The 21,155-nt window shown below is 39.8% G+C and overlaps 1 protein-coding gene across 8 annotated transcripts in view; it reads right to left on the reverse strand.

Annotated features, from left to right (window-relative positions):
- TENM1 (teneurin transmembrane protein 1) overlaps window positions 1-21,155 on the reverse strand; it is a 1,357,925-nt gene that overhangs the window by 1,095,567 nt on the left and 241,203 nt on the right. For all 8 annotated transcript variants that reach the window (XM_073547613.1, XM_073547619.1, XM_073547618.1 and 5 more), the window contains one exon: window positions 13,527-13,810. In XM_073547613.1, the coding sequence (XP_073403714.1) occupies window positions 13,527-13,746 (220 nt within the window). In that variant the 5' untranslated portion in view covers window positions 13,747-13,810. The remainder of the gene's footprint in view (window positions 1-13,526; window positions 13,811-21,155) is intronic.

Below are 21,155 nucleotides of genomic sequence, written 5' to 3' on the forward strand. Positions count from 1 at the left end.
CATATCTGTGAGTTACACTTGTAATTAGAAAGTATATGTTTATGGTCAAAGAAATTTCATTTTGCTTAAATTCTACATAGCCCCATAACATAAACCAAGTAAGTAGAATCAATTGGGATAAGTTTCTGGGTCCCAAAAAAAAACTAAATACCAAAAGAAGAACAAAAAATACCCTAAAGCACCCGTTACACACTGCGATATTGAAAGCAATATCGCTGTAAAGTCACCGATTTTGTCACGTAGCAGCGATATTGCTAGCGATATCGCTACATGTGATACTTACCTCTGACCGGCTCCCCCCGCTGGTTATCGCTGGTCGCGCGAGAAGGTCCTGGATCATTTCTCGTCTACAGCTTCCTGCGGCGCTTCCTGTTGTGATGACGAGCGACGCGTGGACGCGGGCGGGAGGACGTCAGGATCGCCGCATCTGACAGGTAAGTAGCGACCCCTGCGATGTCGCTGGTGAGATCTGCCCGTGTGGCAGCTCACTAGCGACCTATTAGCGATGCACCAGCGATCCATATCGTTTTCGGGATCGTTGGTGCATCGCTATGTGTAATGGTACCCTTAAACACTTAATTACATATCAAAAAAATAAAACACACTCAGTGGCATATCTGTATCAAAAATAGACAATGAAGGAAATATTAAATTGTCTCATAGAGCGTAGATAAGGGAGAAAAATGGACAGGAGTCAGCCAGCAGCAGGTTAGACAAATAATGTATCCAAAAAGAAATAATAAAGCCAAAGATAACCAAGAGCTATATCCACCTACTATATTAACATTCAGCAATAAAATGGGCACTTAATAGTCGTATTCTTGTATATACCTCAACAAGTGGAGTGGGGCAATCAAAGAGGGTGGTAAGCATGACCCCCACCAAATGCTTACCTAGAGTTAATCCTATTAGACTGTCCTTCACATGTGTTGAGAAATGTGGAATTAGCATGCCATTCTTTATGCTTCTCTAATGATTCTGCTCTTTTCTTCTCACAGTTCATTAGCTTGTGCAATAGAAGCCTGTACATCAGGAACTGAGCAGGGTCTCCCTTATCCAAATCTCTTTTAAAGGGGTTTTCCAATGAGCAAAGTACATGTTAGTTCAGGATCTTGTAATAATAATTTCCATAATTGGATGTATTTAAAAAAAATGTTCCTATGCTGAGATAAACTTATAAATGTGCCCCTGCTGTGTACTGTGTAATGGCTGTGTCTGACCATGCAGGAACATGGTCTGCATATAATACATCAGGATGCAAAAGAGAGTATGCAGCCACAACAGCATGGGATCTATTAATTAAAATGTATTTTGTTTGTGGGACATCTGCTATAAGTAAATGGTGGAGAGGCGATCAGGTGCAATTTAAAAGTTATCCTTATGATCAGATCCATGCCTATTATAAAATATATTGGCCAAATGAATAAAATGCTGTAAAATACTGTACATGAAAATTGTATCTTTTTTATAATAAATGGAAATTATTAGTATATTGATCAACAATTAATATCAGATGGGATATTCTCAATCATCCCAGTTTGCCAATTTATTTTATGAGTTGCCTACAACATTTCTTAAATTGGAATTATATACTGTACTAGCACATTGGGAGACAAAAGACATCATTTAGACTTCCTATAGAATGTCTTCTAGCATGATCTTTAAGGCCTTCTATTGCAGGCCGTAGACTGCTCTTAAGGCTTACTTAATATCTTTAAATAGCATTCCCAAGCCTTCTTATGATGTCTACTGGAGCTATTATTGATTGTTAAAAAGAATGATTGAATTGTGTCATTCCATGATGCCTTGTGTATCATATTTCTTTCGTTCTAGAAAAGAGCATAAAATAGCTTAAAATAAACCTATCACTTGTCACTAAAATTAGCTCCACTTTCTCTATGAGTTTTGAGACAGGGCTCCATCTGAGAGATATTTCTTTTTCCTAAGTGATGTTTAATGAGACTTCATACATTTGGAAACATCTATAAAATGGCTCTCATTTTCAGGCTTTTTGCTATGCTATAGATTTGTGGCAATGAAGTACAAATCTCTATAGAATGCAATGAAAAAATAATGTATAGCAGTAGTTGAAAACCTTCCCTTAAAAAATGGCATATAAGTAAAAGGCCATTGAATTTCCTTTGAATAAAACCCCCAGCTATTTTATTTCTCTTTAAAGTATTTCTTCAAAGTGACAAACCCTGAAATAAATCATATCCAGAGCCACTTAAGCTGAATCACAAAGGCTTGAAAGACATTTGAAAATTGGCTTATTCTGATTCATACTGGTCGGTCTAACTCTGAATTCCAATTTTTTTATTAAATTGTTATTGTAGTTTGCTGCCTGATTTCTGAGATGTACATTTGCATTGACCATATGCAAAATTCAAAACCTGACACATAATGTTCTATTCTGGATGTAATGTGTCATCACATTATATTTTATGATACTATTATGCAGGCTTGGAAAAACGTGAACATATGCATATGTATTCAGATGATATCTATCTGTATATGAAAAGACTATATGGGAATACATAGTGGGTTCAAATATGCAAATCATCAATCACCTGTCATTAGAGGAGTGTTAGCAAGATGAAAAAAAAATACATCCTATCAATCCTATATAAAAGAGCTTGGAAAAATAATAAACTTTTCAAAAAGAATTCAATTACAGAAATGTATCCTTTTTCTATATCTGGTCATCTTATTTGCTTCTAACTTCATAGCTTAGCTCATCCACTAACAGGCATCTTCTGCTGTGGCTGAACACATGCAGATGATATCTGTAATATCAGAGGTTGACTATATCCTTCACTTGGGTCTGGGCTCACAACTGAAATCTCATAATCGTCCATCAGAGCCAGTGCCAATCAACCTAGTCACCATTGTAAGCAGCGCACATGGTTATGTGTAGTGATGAGCGAGTATACTCGTTACTTGAGATTTCCCGAGCATGCTCGGGTGATCTCCAAGTATTTGGATGTGCTCGAAGATTTAGTTTCTGTCACCATAAGCTGCATGATTTGGGGCTGCTAGTCAACCTGAATACATGTGGGGAATGCCTATTTGTTAGGAAATCCCCACATGTATTCAGGCTGTCTAGCAGCCGCAAATCCTACAGCTATGGTGACAGAAACTAAATGTCCGAGCACATCCAAATACTCGGAGATCACCCGAGCATGCTGGGGAAAACATGAGCAACGAGAATACTCGTTCATCACTAGTTATGTGCCATCAGAGCATTGATATGATGCGGTAACAGAGCAAAGCTCTATGCAGCTGTCTTGCTGCATTATGGTCAGGTGCAAAGTGATGACTTTCTTAGTGTCATGAGTTACAGAGCACTGTGTACGCTCGGCCAAAGTGTTGGCCAAGGGTGGACATATCACTGTTGCAACCTGAGGCCCAAGAGGTAAGGGGCCCCATTCCCATTTCCAAAATAAGGAGGAATTGTGCATTATGAGGTGCTAATGCACTGCAAATGACCCATATATTGTTGTTGTACAAAGGCCTTTTCTGTCTGTGTCCACCAGTGGTGTAGACAAACAGCTGCATAGAACTGCGTTGTGTTTTTGTATCATCTCAATACTCCAAATGGTACATAGTCAGGAGTGACGTTTACAACCATGACTTGCCTGCTTGGGCTGGGACCTGACTGCCTGCTATGACAACTCTGCTATCTACCTGGGCCCTTGTGAATGATATGTGCACTCACTGTCTGCACTCAACTACAGATATCACCAATGCATGCTCAGCCACAAGAGAAGCCTACTGGCAGACAGACTATGCAAATTACTAGACAAGTGATCAAGCAACACAGGTAAGAACTGATTTCTGACATTGAATTCTATTTGAAACGTGCATTGCTTTTCCAAGATCCTTTAGACAGGATGTATTTTTCTTTATCGTGGTAAAACCCCTTTCATAATGTCACCTTAATTCAATATACAAAGCTTATGTGCGGATAAGAATTTTCAATACAGCTTTATACAAAAGTTATAAAATGTATTGAGCTTATATACAAAGTAACAATGTACTTCTAAGTTTTATCATACGGGATCAAAAAATAAACCAGTCTCATTTTTGTCTAGCAGTGCAACATTTTTCAGTAAATTCATTTTTATCTAGCAGTATTACATATTGTAGTGGAATTGAATTCTACTGGAATGTTACAAAAATCCACATCCACAACAATGCAGATTATTTTGTAATACACTTCCACACGGATTCATCAAAACTGTACCTGTTGAACCATAAAGGGCAATCAAAAGGTTAAAAAATAAAATTAGTCTCAAGTCCTTACTGTACCCCATCCATTACACATTGTACACTCCTCAATGTACACATCCAAAGCCATACATTAAACGCTATAAAACTGAAACCCCAGAAAACATAGATGGAACAGGGTTTTTTTTTACCACTTTACCCCATTTAGAATTGTTTAATCATTTTTAAAAGTACATTATATACAGTAGCAAAATGAATTGTGTAAATCAAAACTACAACTCGTCCCGTAAAAAAACAAGTCCTTGTACAGCGATGTTAATCCAAAAATAAAAAAAAAGTTTAGCTGTTGGAAGAAAGAAAAGATAAAAGTAACATGAAAAAAATGAGAATATTTGTTCAGGTTCTGGAGATTGATTTTTCCAAATCTAAATTAATCTCCCTCTAGTCAGTGTCATTTTTCATCAGTAGTGTATTCAAAAGATATACAGTGCATGTCTGATAGGCTGAGCTTCCACTTCTAGGATCATGTGCTGCAGTCCAAGCTATAGGATGACAAGGAAAGATAGCTATACATACAGTGGGGGAAATAAGTATTTGATCCCTTGCTGATTTTTTAAGTTTGCCCACTGACGAAGACACGAATAGTTTATAATTTTAAGGGTAGGTTAATTTTAACATTGAGAGAGAAAATATCGAAAATAAAATCCAGAAAGCCACATTATATAAATTATATAAATTTAATTGCAGCCAGGCATATTTTACTTTAACAAGCCTTGGTGTTACAGAGAAAATATTGTTTGAAAAGATGGCTGGAGAATAGAGGGCGATTCATGACTAGTCCAATATATTCCCTGGTTATCTTCTCCCTGCCACGTTCTAATTGAGTGACACGTTTCTCCCATGCGCATACATAGGGGGAGACCTGTCAATCAAATGGAGAGGGGAGGGAGAAGTCAGTGGCAAAACTGCTCAGGCTACTCATCCCAAACAGAGTGTCCCTTGACGGCTTGTCAAATAAGGTTTTCTCTGGAATGCCACAGCATTTCAAAGTAAAACATATCTGGCTGCAATTACGGAGTGAGGCTCTTATTCTTGCTAAATGTGGTTCTAGCAGCATGAATCTAATGATGGCTTACCTTAAAACTCTTCCTATTTAACTCCTTAGTGACCACCAATATGTTTTTTTACTGACCTCACATATCAGACAATAGTATCTCTCAACAGGGTGAAACTGCTGCACTGTATACTATAGCTGACACATTGCTGCATCAGCCTCCATTAGTGTTACCACCAACCATGGCTTTTAACCCCTTAGATGCTGCTGTCAATAGTGACTAGAGCATCTAGATGGTTAACAGAGTGTGAGAGCCTCCTCTTTATCCCTATCAGCACCCTGAGATCATGATTGTGTGGTACTGATGTTTGCCATGGCATTTCATGGACAAAAAATGGCCTTAGTCTGCTGGCTATAGTGGACCACTCAGAAGTCGGCAACATAGATGGTAAAAATAACATTTTTTCTTCCTGTCATGCCACTTTGTAATAACTCCTGAGAAGCACCCAAAGGGTTAATAAACTACCTGGCAGCAGTTTTGAATACATTGAGGGGTGCTGTTCTTAAAGTGGTCTCACTTTTAGGGATTTTACGATATATATAGGTCTGTCAGTCACTTGAAAACTTAATAGGTCTCTAAAAATTTTTTGAAAACTTCCTTGAAAAAATTAAAAATTACTGCAAAATTTTTATACCTTCCTACATCCTAAAAAAATAAAGCAATATGTTAACCCCTTTGTTACATTGGATGTACTATTCCGTCCATGTGAACTGGGACTTAAGTCCCATGGACGGAATAGTACATCATGCCCTTTAATGCGACATCGCAACTTGTCGTGGTGATCGAATTAAAATTCCGACGCCATCTTACCTTTAAGAAGATGGTGTCGGGATTCCGGGCTGTCTCCTTCCTGGTCCGGTCCCCAGAGCACTGTGATTGGCTGTTCAATTCTGAACAGCCAATCACAGCCTTTCTCATTCTTTCAGCCAATGAAAGTGGCTGAAACAATGAGGTCCTAGGCTAGGATCGAGTACCAATGTGACCACTGGTGACCTGTCTAGGAATCGGAGATGTGAGCTCCTCCTGTGCTGGGACTTGTGGTGCCACAGCAGCCTGTAGCACCACAATCTCTGCTGAAGAAAGAAGACAGAAGAAAGAAAAAAGAAGAGACACAGTTCAGCTGTAAGTGTTACCTGATCCCTGAGCCCTACCCAATCTATCTTCATCCCCCCAATCCCCCATCCCCCTTCCCCCTTTTTTTACCATCCTCCACCCCCCTTTGCGCCACCTCTGTGCACACATTTAGCAGCCACCAAGAGTTGTTTGGTAACGTAGTTCACCGATCAACACTCATGCTCCCTTTTTTTCCTCAGCCCCCTTTGCGCCAACTCCATACACACATCCCGCAGCCGCCAAACTTTGATAAGTGACGCTGTTCACTTATCAGAGCTTGTGCCTGCCGTTTTCCATTTTTTTTGCCCCCCTTTGCGCCACCTAACTACTACCCTAACTGTTGATCCCTGCCCGATCTCTCTTCATCAACCCTAATCCCCCATCCCCCCGTCCCCCTCTTTTTACCCTCTCCACCCCTCTTTGCACACATTTTCCATTTTTTAACCCCCTTTGCACCACATGACTGCAACCCTAACTGTTGATCCCTACCCGATCTCTCTTCATCCACCCCAATCCCCCCATCCCCCTTCCCTTTTTTTACCCCCCTCCACCCCCCTTTGTGCAGCCGCCGAGCGTTGATTGTTGACAAAGAAGCTACTTGGGCAGGTGCTCAGAAAAGGTGAGAGCAGAGCCCAAGTAGCGACCACCTGCTGGTGGTCAAGTACAAGGACAAGAGGGATGTCCTTCTCTTGACCACCATACATGGTGATGGCAGCGCCCTCAGCACTGTACGGGGTACCTCTACTCAGGTCAGCAAACTAACCTGTGTACTGGGGTCCAACAAAATCATGAGGGGCGTTGATCTCGCCAATCAACTCCTCCAACCGTACAATGCTTTGAGAAAGGCCAAGGTGTGGTACAAAAAATTGGCCATGCACATCATTCAAATGGCAATGCTCAATGCTTTCCTGCTGTCACGATGTGCACGCCACACCAATACATTGTACCTTCAGTTCCAGGAGTTAGTGGTTAAGGCCCTGATGTTTGGCACTCCGAAAGGAGCAGGCCCCAGTACTTCCAGAACTGAAAATGCTCGTATTGTACCAGGTCAGCATTTCCCAGGGGAGGTTCCGCAAACTGCAAAAAGAGGTAAGTCGCAAAAAAGGTGCCGAGTGTGTTACAAAAATTAAATACGCAAGGACACCATTTATCAATGCGACACCTGCCCTGAAAACCCTGGCCTGTGTATGAAGGATTGTACCACACCTCCATGTACTACCAATTTACTTTACAGGAAACCGTAGATTAGTTCCAGAAAGGGGGCACATCTAGATAAGTTTCTTGGGGGTCTAGTTTCCAAAACTATGTCACTTGCAGGTTTTTTTTACTGTTTAGGCACATCAGGGGCTCTGCAAATGGAAAATGACGCCCACAGACCATTCCATCAAAGTCTGCATTCCAAAATGTCACTACTTCCCTTCAGAGCCCCGACGTGTGCCCAAACAGTAGTTTTCTTCCACACATGGGGTACCAGCGTACTCAGAACAAATTGGACAACAACTTTTTGGGTCCAATTTCTCCTGTTACTCTTGGGAAAATTAAAAATTAGGGACTAAAAGATCATTTTTGTGGACAAAAAGTAGGATTTTTTATTTTCACGCCCGGGCATTTTAAACTTTAGTGAAACACTTGGGGGTTCAAAGTTCTCGTCACCTATCTAGATAAGTTCCTTAGGGGGTCTAGTTTTCAAAATGGGGTCACTTGTTGGAGGTTTCTATTGTTTAGGCACATCAGGGGCTCTGCAAACGGAACATGATGCCCGCAGATCATTTAATCAAAGTCTGCATTCCAAAATGTCACTACTTCCATTCTGAGCCCCGATGTGTGCCCAAGCAGTAGTTTTCTCACACATATGGGGAACCAGCATACTCAAGACAAATTGGTCAACAACTTTTGGGGTCCAATTTCTCCTGTTACCCTTGGAAAAATAAAAAATTGGGGACTAAAAGGCCATTTTTGTGGGCAACAAAATAGGATTTTTTATTTTCACACACGGGCGTTATAAATTTTAGTGAAACACTTGGGGGTTCAAAGTTTTCACCACATAGCTACATAAGTTCCTTAGGGGGTATAGTTTCTAAAATAGAGTCACTTGTGGGGGGTTTCCACTGTTTAGGCACATCAGGGGCTTGTCAAACGCAACATGGCGTCCAATCTCAATTCCAACCCAATTTTAGGTTGAAAAAGTCAAACGGCTCTGCTTCCCTTCCGAACCCTGCCATGCACCCAAACAGTGGTCCCCCCACATATAGGGTATCAGCGTACTCAGAACAAATTGGACAACAATTTTTGTGGTCCAATTTCTCGTGTTACCCTTGGGAAAATAAAAAATTGGGGACTAAACGGTCATGTTTGTGGAAAATATATGATTTTTTATTTTCCTGCCCGGGCATTATAAACTCCTGTGAAGCCCTAGGGGGTTCAAAGTGCTCACCACACATCTAGATAAGTTCCATAAGAAGTCTATTTTCCAAAATGGGGTCACTTGTGGGGGTTTCCAATGTTTAGGCACATTAGGGGCTCGTCAAACACAACATGGGGTCCGATCTCAATTCCAGCCAATTTTAGGTTGAAAAAAGTCAAACAGCGCTCCTTCCCTTCCGAGCTCTGCTGTGTGCCCAAACAGTGATCCCCCCACATAAAGGGTATCAGCATACTCAGGACAAATTGTACAACAACTTTTGGGGTCCAATTTCTCCTGTTACCCTTGGGAAAATAAAAAAAATGTTGCTAAAATATCATTTTTGTGACTAAAACGTTAAATGTTCATTTTTTCCTTCCACGTTGCTTCTGCTCCTGTGAAACACATGAAGGATTAATAAATTTCTTGAATGTGGTTTTGATCAGCATGAGGGGTGCAGTTTTTAGAATGGTGTCACTCTTGGGTAATTTCTGCCATATAGACCCCTAAAAGTGACTTCAAATGTGAGGTGGTCCCTAAAAAAAATGGTTTTGTACATTTTGTTGTAAAAATGAGAAATCGCTGGTCAACTTTTAACCCTTATAACTTCCTAACCAAAAAAATTTTGTTTCCAAAATTGTGCTGATATAAAGTGGACATGTGGGAAATGTTATTTATTAACAATTTTGTGTGACATATTTCTCTGTTTTAAGGGCAGAAAATTTCAAAGTTTGAAAATTGCAAAATTTTCCAAATTTTTGCCGAATTTCCATTTTTTACACAAATAAACGCAAGTTATAGCGAAGAAATTTTACCACTAAAGTGAAGTACAATATGTCATGAGAAAACATTCTCAGAATCACCAGGATCCGTAGAAGCATTTCAGAATTATTACCTCATAAAGGAACAGTAGTCAAAATTGTAAAAAATTGGCCCGGTCATTAACATGCAAACCATACTTGGGAGTAAAGGGGTTAAAAATGGTGCTGATATAAAGCAGACATGAGGGAAATGGTATTTAGTGACTATTTTATGTAGTATGACTATCTGAATTCAAGGGATAATTATTCAAATTGTTCATTTTTAGAGTTTTTTGTCATATTTCTGATCTTTTTGTAAATAAATGCAGAAAGTAATTGACAAAAATTTACCTTTATCATAAAGTACAATGCATCACAATAAAACTTTCTCAAAATCACTAAGATATATTGAAGCATCCCAGAGTTTTTACCACATAAAGTGACACAGATCAGATTTAAAAAAATTTGGCATGGTCACCAAGGGGTTAAGTACCAGTAAAATATTACTTGAATAAATGAAATAGAAAAAAGTAACCATTAAATTAATATGTTTCAGCTTTGCTTCCAGATTTCACTTAAAGAGGTTCCCCAGCACAGCTTCCTTCTGCAAGTGCCTGACAGATGTATTCCAGGAATCATGCATCGCTGGCAGGAATTGTGCATTCATCCCAAAGTTTCATTTAATAAATTAGGAACAGAGCATAACTTCTGAACATACATACTAACTGTGCAAGAGTTCATCATTGTTGCAGATTTCATCTTTCATCCGAGTCATTCAGCAATTAGACTGCTCTGTCTCCGACATCTAATTTTTATCTCTGATTATTTGTTTGCATAATGCTGTAGTTATTCATCAGTACGAATATAGGAAACTTGCATATTCAGGAGTTTATTCTGTCTGTAGTGTTTTGGCTCCCTATCGCGGCTAGAGTCATGTTTACGGTCCTGTTTTTTCTAGTTCTCATGTCTGATTTCCCTCCCCTTTGCAATGCATTATGGTATCTCAGCCTCCATTTTCCTTCACCCTGTATTCAAGAAGAAGCACCTCCATTTACAATCCCCTTGCGATTGCATTGCCGGTATGTATTTATGCTTGCTATAGTTAATTTCTGCTTTAATATTAGCCTAGCATAGTCAGTTGTACCCCTAGGTCAGTTACTAGCTTTATAAATGTTCATACACAATGTATAACATGTGTAATATGTATTTCTGCTGTATCATGCACTGATTGTATGTCCTATGATTGTTTGCAGTTTCACCGCATCAATATATTATCACCCTCAATAAAATCACAGACTCAACCACAATCTAGTTATTGGACCCCGGTATAGTGGTTTATTTGCCTGTATAGCTACATGAGCCTGCCTCATTTAGTGAGGACAGAACACAGATATTGGGGGAGAATGACCTGCAACATACAGCAACAATTCTTCATCTTTACAACATGGAGCATTACAATGAAGAAGTGGTACAGATAAAACTGAGAGGTCATAAAATGCAGTCTGGAGAAAATGCTCACATTAACAAACTCCAACAATTCATACAACTACATCTGCTTTCTCTCAAGCATAGCTGCAGCTGTTGCTACTACTCTCTCTCCAGCAAAGCTGCAGCTATTGCTACTGCTCTCTCTACAGCATAGCTACAGCTGTTGCTTCTACTCTCTCCAGCAAAGCTACAGCTGTTGCTACTACTCTCTCCAGCACAGCTGCAGCTGTTGCTACTACTCTCTCTCCAGCATAGCTGCAGCTGTTGCTACTACTCTCTCTCCAGCAAAGCTGCAGCTATTGCTACTGCTCTCTCTACAGCATAGCTACAGCTGTTGCTTCTACTCTCTCCAGCAAAGCTACAGCTGTTGCTACTACTCTCTCCAGCACAGCTGCAGCTGTTGCTACTACTCTCTCTCCAGCATAGCTGCAGCTGTTGCTACTACTCTCTCTCCAACATAGCTACAGCTGTTGCTACTACTCTCTCCAGCACAGCTGCAGCTGTTGCTACTACTCTCTCTCCAACATAGCTACAGCTGTTGCTACTACTCTCTCCAGCACAGCTGCAGCTGTTGCTACTACTCTCTCTCCAGCATAGCTGCAGCTGTTGCTACTACTCTCTCTCCAACATAGCTGCAGCTGTTGCTACTACTCTCTCCAGCACAGCTGCAGCTGTTGCTACTACTCTCTCTCCAGCATAGCTGCAGCTGTTGCTACTACTCTCTCCAGCATAGCTGCAGCTGTTGCTACTACTCTCTCCAGCATAGCTGCAGCTGTTGCTACTACTCTCTCTCCAGCATAGCTGCAGCTGTTGCTACTACTCTCTCCAGCATAGCTGCAGCTGTTGCTACTACTCTCTCTCCAGCATAGCTGCAGCTGTTGCTACTACTCCAACAAACAACACTGCTTAGATTAAAGTATTTGATAATTATAGATTTCAAAGAATAAAGTTTGGATTAAGGCACGTAATCTTTTTTTATTTACATTGGTAGAGATTTATTCACTTGTTCATTTTGTAGACAATGTTTAGGCTATGTTTAACTTGGCATTAGGTCACTTAGCAGGCTCCATTTCATTCTGACAAGCAGAACTGTAAAACTTGTTGCATTACTTTCAGAAAACATAATCAAAATTTGTTAAAATTTATTAAAGTTTATATAAACTATACGCCAGTCGATGAATGTGCCTAGTACAGTAAATAGTTTACTGATTAATTCTTATATTTCTGCAGAAAGGAAGTTGTGCCATGGTGTACGAATATAGAAATGCAAAAGAAAAACCTTTGATATTCTGATTTTCTAATCAGAATTAGTGGAAATGTCAAATATAAGGCAAAACTGCAGAAAATGGTATTCTAAAACTATAATTAAAGCATGAAAATTATAGTGCACACAGCAAAGTGTATATGAAAGTTAAAATCTGGAAATGTATTGTTAATCCATTCTGCGCTATACATGCTTAGCGATGGAAAGTATGTATAGAAAGTGCTTGTCATCGACTCGTGGCCATTGAAGAAATTCGTGACTAGATTCCAAGTATAGTAATTTGAAAAAAACAGAATATAGCCTACCAACATGTTCACCTAATTTACTGTAATTTTCATTTCGGGATAATTTAATACTTTTAGAACATATTATAGAATTATTCTGCACAAAATTGATTCATTGTGTTATGTCTAGTAAGGAGCAGTATATTATCTAGAGTTTCAAAGATCACCAAATAAAGAAACTATGACCTGTCTCTTTATGAAGTGCCCCTTTAAGTTACTATATTTTATGCCAATGCTGTAGAAAAAGATATGGACCATGCATCCAAAAATCTTACATTGATCTAATGACACTAGGCAAAATTTTACAAAACTGAATATGAAGATCTTAGTTTAGCATTCTGATCAGACTATATGATGCCCTCTACCACCTCATGGCAAACCTTTCAGTGGGTTCTTAACTTTTTTAGCCTTAAAGGTGCTGCACTGTGCATCAAACACCCTCGCTGCTGTGGTTTTGTGTTTGTGGGGCGGTGTAGACTGAAGTCATGGGGACTCATCCTTGCAGCCTGTTTGCAGTTAGGCACTAGGTCATTCATCCTGCTTGTGCATTGTCATCGTGGGGGTGGTTCGTGCATGGCACTGCACCTTTATGGCTAAAAAAGTTAGGGACCCACTGAGATGTTCACCATGACGTGGTAGTGGGCTGCACAAAAAGTCTGATCAGAATGTTAAAATAAGAGCCTTAAGTTCAGCTGTGTAAATTTTGGCCTAGCAGAATTAGAGCAGCTTATGATTTTTGGATGTGTGGTCCAAGTCTTTTTCTACAGCATTTTCATATTTTATTTTATAATGCATATTGAAATATTACCAGTTTATCTTAAATAGTACTACCTTGGCTGGGATCCTCCACTGCTTTCCTTTTTCTGCTGCTATGGCTGTTGTAGTTTAATCTTATTTCCTGTGTACATTCTTGAAGAGTTTCTCTTGAGTTGTATGATTGTCTAGGTTTTCGCTCGTCTTCACTTTCTTCTGAAGAACTGGTGTAAGCAAGATCCATTTCATGCTTAATTTTTGATAATGGCTGGTAAGGCTTGCTGTCCATCTGCTCCATATTTCATTAAATGATTATTTCACAGTCATGGAGCACAGTGTGCAATATAATACAGGAGAAGTTCCTGCAATAAAAAAAATCACAACATAAACAAAAAATAAAACGGGACAGAAAATTGTAAATATACTGTGTGTATGCATATATTTTAAATATATCTGTGCACACTACTAAGCATTGTAATTGCAACACCAACAAGAAAAAATAGAATTATGAAAATCACAGTATTGATAGCTTTATTTATTACATGCAGAACATGAAAAGAATTGAAACACATTTTTCAAAACATCTTAATCTATTCAGCATTGAGTATGAGTGCCACTTGCAGAAATACACACACAACTTACATGCCTTGGCTCCAATCAATGATGTTTTCAATTGTTGTCAAAACAATGTTTTGCCACACTGACTGCACTTGGGAACTAACTATTTATCAAGATTCGCTGCTGGCAACTTCCTTTGCAGTTGCCAACTAATGACATCCAAGATGTGCTCAAATGGAAACAAATCCTGAGGTGCTTCAGGCCATGGTAAAAATCATGTAGGATGCCGACAGAAGTATGAGCAACATGCAGCCTGGCACTGTTTTGTTTAACATTGGTTCTTGGGACACTTTGGAGAATATAACACTGAGTGGTTACTGTAGCTGGAATAAAGACTAAAGGAGTACAGCTACTGTAAATTAGGCCACCCTACATCATAGTCGCAGGTGTAGATTTGTTAAAGTGTTCTCACATGAAAGCCTCTTCTTGGTGTTGCCCATGTGGTCTCCAGATGGAATGGATGCCTAATAGTAATGAGCAAGCATGCTAAGATATAGTGTTTTCCAAGCATGCTTGGGTGTTTTCTGAGTATTGTGGGTGCTCGAGTAATATGTTTGAGTCCCGGTGGCTGCATGATTTGCAGCTCTTAGACAGCAGCAACACATCCGGGGATTGCCTGTTTGTTAGGCAATCCTCGCATGTGTTGTGACTGTATAACAGCCGCAAATCATGCAGTTGTGGGGACTCAAACAAAATACTTGAGTACCCACGATGATCAGGTAACACCTGAGCATGCGCGAATAATGCTATATCTGAGCACTAGTGATAAGCAAACATGCTCAGATAAATTGTGGCATGCTTGGGTACTAACTGAGTGACTTTGGCATGCTCAAAAAATATATTAAAGTCCCCATGCCTGCATATCACGCGGTTGTTCAACAGCCACAACACATGCAGGGATTGCTTGTTTGTAAGACCAAAGAAAATCCATGCATTGTGGTCCAATTATTAATTTCCACGGATATCAGAATGTGCTCTAACTGGCATCCATAAAATCAGGCTAAGGCCTCTTTCACACTTCAGTTTTTTGCATCAGTTCAAATCCGCCAAAAAGGCAGACAAGCGGATCCGTTCTCAACTGATGTGAACGGATGGCACAGGATCCGTTTTCAGACGGATCCTGAAAATGAGAAAATTTAAACGAAACGCGAGAGAGAGAGAGACACACAGACAGAGAGAGAGAGAGAGAGAGAGAGAGAATTTTTTTGTCCAGCACCCAGAAAGAATTTCGGGTTAAATTAGTGTCTGGAGGATCCGCCAGAAAAAAAAACGTTGCAAGCTCCGTTTTGAAATCTTTGAGGATGGTGACGGACAGCAACTTTTGGCGGATCCGCAAAAAAAACGGATGCAACGGACGGCAATCCGTCACAATCCGCCAGTAATGGAAGTCAATGGGGAAAAAAAACGGATCCTCAAAAGAAAATTGAGGATCCGTTTTTTTCAAAACCTGACGGATTGTGACTGATTGTAAAAAACTGAAGTGTGAAAGAGGCCTAAGGAGAATTAACTTAAATTTTCTCCAAATTTTGCGACTTTTTGAAAAGTCAGAGTTTATGAATCGGCTGAAAACTTTAAACTCCCTCAAATGTAAAAAAAGCAAAAAGAAAAAAAACAAGTAAAATGACTTAGGAGGATAAAAGCCAAAACTAAAATCTCAGTTTGAAAATTGAGATTTTAGCTTTTATGCTATGTCATGTGGCAAAGCTCATTAGAGAGTCGATTTTAACTTTTAGGATTGCTACTTCCTGTAAGTGGCAGTAGAGTTGTTGTCTTCTTCCTCTCTGGAGTGACATTTAGGAATTACATGAAAATGTAATCAGTGTCACTGTGCTTCAGAAGAAGTACAGCTTGCTTCAGATGCCCACTAAATGTATTTATTATGGTACGGATTGACAGAATATATAAAATTTATGGATTCTAAACATTTCTAGGGCCAAAAGTGCAAATGTTTCTGCTTTACATACACTCACTGGCCACTTTATTAGGTACACCTGTCCAACTGTGTGTTAAGACTTAATTTCTAATCAGCCAATCACATGGCGGCAACTCAGTGCATTTAGGCATGTAGACATGGTCAAGACAATCTCCTGCAGTTCAAACCGAGCATCAGTATGGGGAAGAAAGGTGATTTGAGTGCCTTTGAACGTGGCATGATTGTTGGTGCCAGAAGGGCTGGTCTGAGAATTTCAGAAACTGCTGATCTACTGGGATTTTCACGCACAACCATCTCTAGGGTTTACAGAGAATGGTCCGAAAAAGAAAAAAAATCCAGTGAGCGGCAGTTCTGTGGCCGGAAATGCCATGTTGATGCCAGAGGTCAGAGGAGAATGGGCAGACTGGTTCGAGCTGATAGAAAGGCAACAGTGACTCAAATTGCCACCCGTTACAACCAAGGTAGGCAGAAGAGCATCTCTGAATGCACAGTGCGTCGAACTTTGAGGCAGATGGGCTACAGCAGCAGAAGACCACACTGGGTACCACTCCTCTCAGCTAAGAACAGGAAACTGAGGCTACAATTTGCACAAGCTCATCGAAATTGGACAGTAGAAGATTGGAAAAACGTTGCCTGGTCTGATGAGTCTCGATTTCTGCTGCGACATTCGGATGGTAGGGTCAGAATTTGGCGTAAACAACATGAAAGCATGGATCCATCCTGCCTTGTATCAACGGTTCAGGCTGGTGGTGGTGGTGTCATGGTGTGGGGAATTTTTTCTGGGCACTCTTTGGGCCCCTTGGTACCAATTGAGCATCGTTGCAACGCCACAGCCTACCTGAGTATTGTTGCTGACCATGTCCATCCCTTTATGACCACAATGTACCCAACATCTGATGGCTACTTTCAGCAGGATAATGCGCCATGTCATAAAGCTCGAATCATCTCAGATTGGTTTCTTGAACATGACAATGAGTTTACTGTACTCAAATGGCCTCCTCAGTCACCAGATCTCAATCCAATAGAGCATCTTTGGGATGTGGTGGAATGGGAGATTCGCATCAGGGATGTGCAGCCGACAAATCTGCGCCAACTGTGTGTTGCCATCATGTCAATATGGTCCAAAATCTCTGAGGAATGCTTCCAGCACCTTGTTGAATCTCTGCCACGAAGAATTGAGGCAGTTCTGAAGGCAAAAGGGGGTCCAACCCCTTACTAGCATGGTGTACCTAATAAAGTGGCCAGTGAGTGTATATTCTAATTAGAATTGGGGACATCTGCATTACACTCTGTGAATCAATATGACTACCATTGGTTCTTATAACGTAGCATATTCCATTGCACAGTATATTCCATAAATATCTAATGAATGGGATTCCACCTCTAGGACCTTTATGTATAACAAGGAGTCTAAATTACTGAATCAGGACACATATCAGACAGCAGTTTTTACCAGTATGTCAAACGGTGACGTAGCCACATTCAGATCTCTTATGAAGTTAGGGAAAGTTTCTGTAACTTCTATTGAGTTATGAAGGACAATATATCTCTTCACTGAAATTAACACCATAAGTTTACAATTTCAATCAGCCAACAAGGGTCAGGAGACTCCATGCTTCTGATAGGTTGGTCATTCAATGAGGTCTTTATGGCAAATTTGGTGACACTGCTAGAATGTTTTAAATAAGAATTAACGCTCAAGAAAACCTAACAAAAGTACTTGAATAAAATAAATGATCTTTAATTATTAAAAATAACACACAACAATATATTTATTTTGCTTGCTTAGAAAGAGCCACTAACTCCAAACCACTTTACAGACATCATCATCACTATCCCCATTGGAACTCACAATCAAAATTCCCTATCAGTATGTCTTTGGCTTGAGAGAGGAAACAAAGAACCCAGAGGAAACCCACGCAAACACATGGAGAGCATAAAACCTCCTTTTAGATGTTGTTCTTGGTGGGATTTGAACCCAAAACCCTAGTTTTGCAAGGCTGCAGTGTGCTAACCAATGACCCATGCATTGTGGTCCAATCGCCCTAACTGGCATACATAAAACCATGCCAGGGAGGATTAACTGAGATTCGATCCAAATTTTATGACTTTTTGAAAAGTCTCGATTGATGTATCAGCTGAAGCAAGTGTAAACTCCAAACTCCACTAAATGTTATAAACACAAAAAATTACCCAGGTGAAATAGACTTTTGAACAAGCGCAAATGAGAAGAATAAAGTGCAAAAAAAAAACGTGAAAAACACAAAAAATAACCAAAAAAGTGGTGCAAATGCAATAACGAATCGGGCCCACAGTCTATTTCTATTCCGACATTTTAGAATTTAGTTTTATGTGCCTAAACCCTAAAGTCAGCAGCACTTTGTTTTCTTCTCTTACACATAATGAGATATTTCATTATACAAAGACTGAACATTTTAAAGCCCAGGCAAAGAATTCCTATAAAACCCTACTGCTGTATCCATCATACCGTCTGAGAATAAAATGCATATGACTTGAGGATAATGGGCCAGATTATAAGAAAACACAGACCTTGCAGAATTCACATCACATTAAAGAATAGCAGTCTGATTCTTAGAAGTCTAGCCGCACTTTTTTCCCCTCTCACTTTGCTCAAGCTCCACTTGTGATTGCCAAGGCGCTTCACATGATCAATATCTAGTTGGCCTTGTCAGATAGATGATAAAGGCTCATACAAGTAGAGCTAAGTGACCTTTGTTCGAATGACTTAATGTTTTTATTCCACTAGAGATGCCTCTTCTCCTGACCTTTCTATCAGTTTACTGTCAGGCAAAGCTTTCTCATTTGTACTAAGCAACTGTATGAAGCAACATAGTTTTGCAGATTTTTTCCTGGCAACTATGAGCATTAAAAAAAATGTAATAGTTAAAAGGGATTTTTGATCAACATTTTATCAGCACAGAATGGTGGATGAAATGGCGTCTTGGAATATAAAGGTCACAGAATAACAAGACTTCCGGAAGAAAAAAATGAAGACATTCTCTTGAATTATGCTTCTAAACTGATGATGGGTCAAAGTGTTAAAGAAGAGGGCTCTAAGAAAGAAAAGCGATGCCATTTATGACATGGAATATTCAAGATTTTAGTTCAAGAGAATCATATTTGCTTCAAATTAACCTGTCAAGTCTCCAAGTGCTATTAACTTGCAGATATAGAGTTAATATGAAAATTAATAGCGTTCCAGTGTTGTATGGTCACCCTACAGAAAGTGCGGCTACCAGGAGAAAATGAACATTATTCCTCCCAGGAACCACCAGATTTAAATTATAGAGGCCAAAGTCATCCTTCAAAACACAAGGGATGGCTATAAGCATGTCCCCGCACTGTGATTAATAGCTCAATCTGCAGAGCATCCATGTAGAGCAAGTCATAATTACAGTGTCGGGAAATGAGGAGAACCACTTCTTAGGCTGTGTGCCCACGTTTTTGTTATTAAAGCGTTTCTGCGGTGCTTTTAGACGCGCGTTTCTGCCGCACATGTTGTGCTAATGGTGCGTTTTTTTCCGCTGCGGAAACGCTTAGCGGTAAAAATCGCAGCATGTTCATTAATTTTGCAGAATTGCAATTGTATTGCAAAATCGCATAGGAAAACGCATGCTAAAATGCTTAACAAAAGCATCAAAAACTCTTACAAAAGCGCTTCATCAAATGCATGCGTTTTCCCGGGAAGAGAGTGTGCGTTTCAGCTCAGGAATATTCTGCTTCAAAAATGCAACGTGGGCACATAGCCTAACAATGAAGCCACTATGGGTTGAACTCTATGTCTTAAAAGCCAATGTATCCCATGAATATTAATCCCTTCCTGACCAGAGCTTTTTTGTTTTTGCATTTTTGTTTTTTACTCCCTTTTTTCCCAGAGCCATAATTTTTATATTTTTTATTCAATATGGCCATGTGAGGGCTTGTTTTTTGCAGAATAAGTGGAACCTTTGAACGACAATATTGGTTTTAACATGTGGTGTACTGGAAAATGGGAAAAAAATCACAGTGCGATGAAATAGCAAAAATAGTGCAATCCCACACTTGTTTTTTGTTTGGCTTTTTTATTAGATTCACTAAATGCTAAAATTGACCTGCCATTATGATTCTCCAGGTCATTACAAGTTCATAAACACCAAACATGTATAGGTTCTTTTTTATCGAAGTAATGAAAAAAATTCCAAACTTTGCTAAAGAAAATTGCGCCATTTTCTGATACCCGTACCGTCTCTATTTTTCGTGATCTCATGTTGGTTTAGGGTTTATTTTTGGCATGCTGAGCTGGTTATTATAATGATACCATTTTGGTGCAAATACGATCTTTTGATCGCCCGTTATTGCATTTTAATGCAATGTCGTGGCGACCAAAAGAACATAATTCTGGCGTTTTGACTTTTTTCTCACTACACGGTTTAGCGATCAGGTTAATCCTTTTTTTTTGATAGATCGGGTGATACCAAATACTGTATGTGTATGTTTGATTTTTTTATTGTTTTATTTTGAATGGGGTGAAAGGGTGGCGATTTGAACTTTTATATTTTTTTATTTTTTTATATTTTTAAAAACATTTTTGTTTTACTTTTGGCATGCTTCAATAGTCTCCATGGTAGACTAGAAGCTGCCACAACCCGATTGGCTCTGCTACATACAGGTGATGATCAGATTACATGTATTTAACAGAAAACCTCACTTGCTATGAGCGCTGACCACTGGCACGGCGCTCATAGCAATCCGGCACTGACAACCATAGAGGTCTCCAGGAGACCTCTGGTGGTCATGCCAACACACCAGTAACCTGCGATCACGTGACGGGGTGACCGGTGGGAAGATTTCTGGACCAATGGCGAGCTAAATGCCACTGTTAGAGCTTGACAGCAGAATTTAACAGGTTAATATCCGCTGGTGGATCGCAATTCCACCCGCCGCTATTCCGGGCACATGTCAGCTGTTCAAAAAGAGAGATGTGGGGTCACCGCCGGAACCCTCTTCAAAGGGAGGGAGTCTGACATTAGCGTAAATTTATACCCAATGTTGGAAAGGGGTTAAAACTCTGCTTTCAGTTAGGATACGAGCACTGGAATGTTATTAATTTGCAGATTTAACCTGTATACAGTCATGGCCAAAAGTGTTGGCACCCC

The sequence above is a fragment of the Dendrobates tinctorius genome, unplaced genomic scaffold (assembly GCF_039654945.1).
Source record: "Dendrobates tinctorius isolate UK_male_01 unplaced genomic scaffold, ASM3965494v1 ptg000154l, whole genome shotgun sequence".
NCBI classification, from domain to species: domain Eukaryota; kingdom Metazoa; phylum Chordata; class Amphibia; order Anura; family Dendrobatidae; genus Dendrobates; species Dendrobates tinctorius.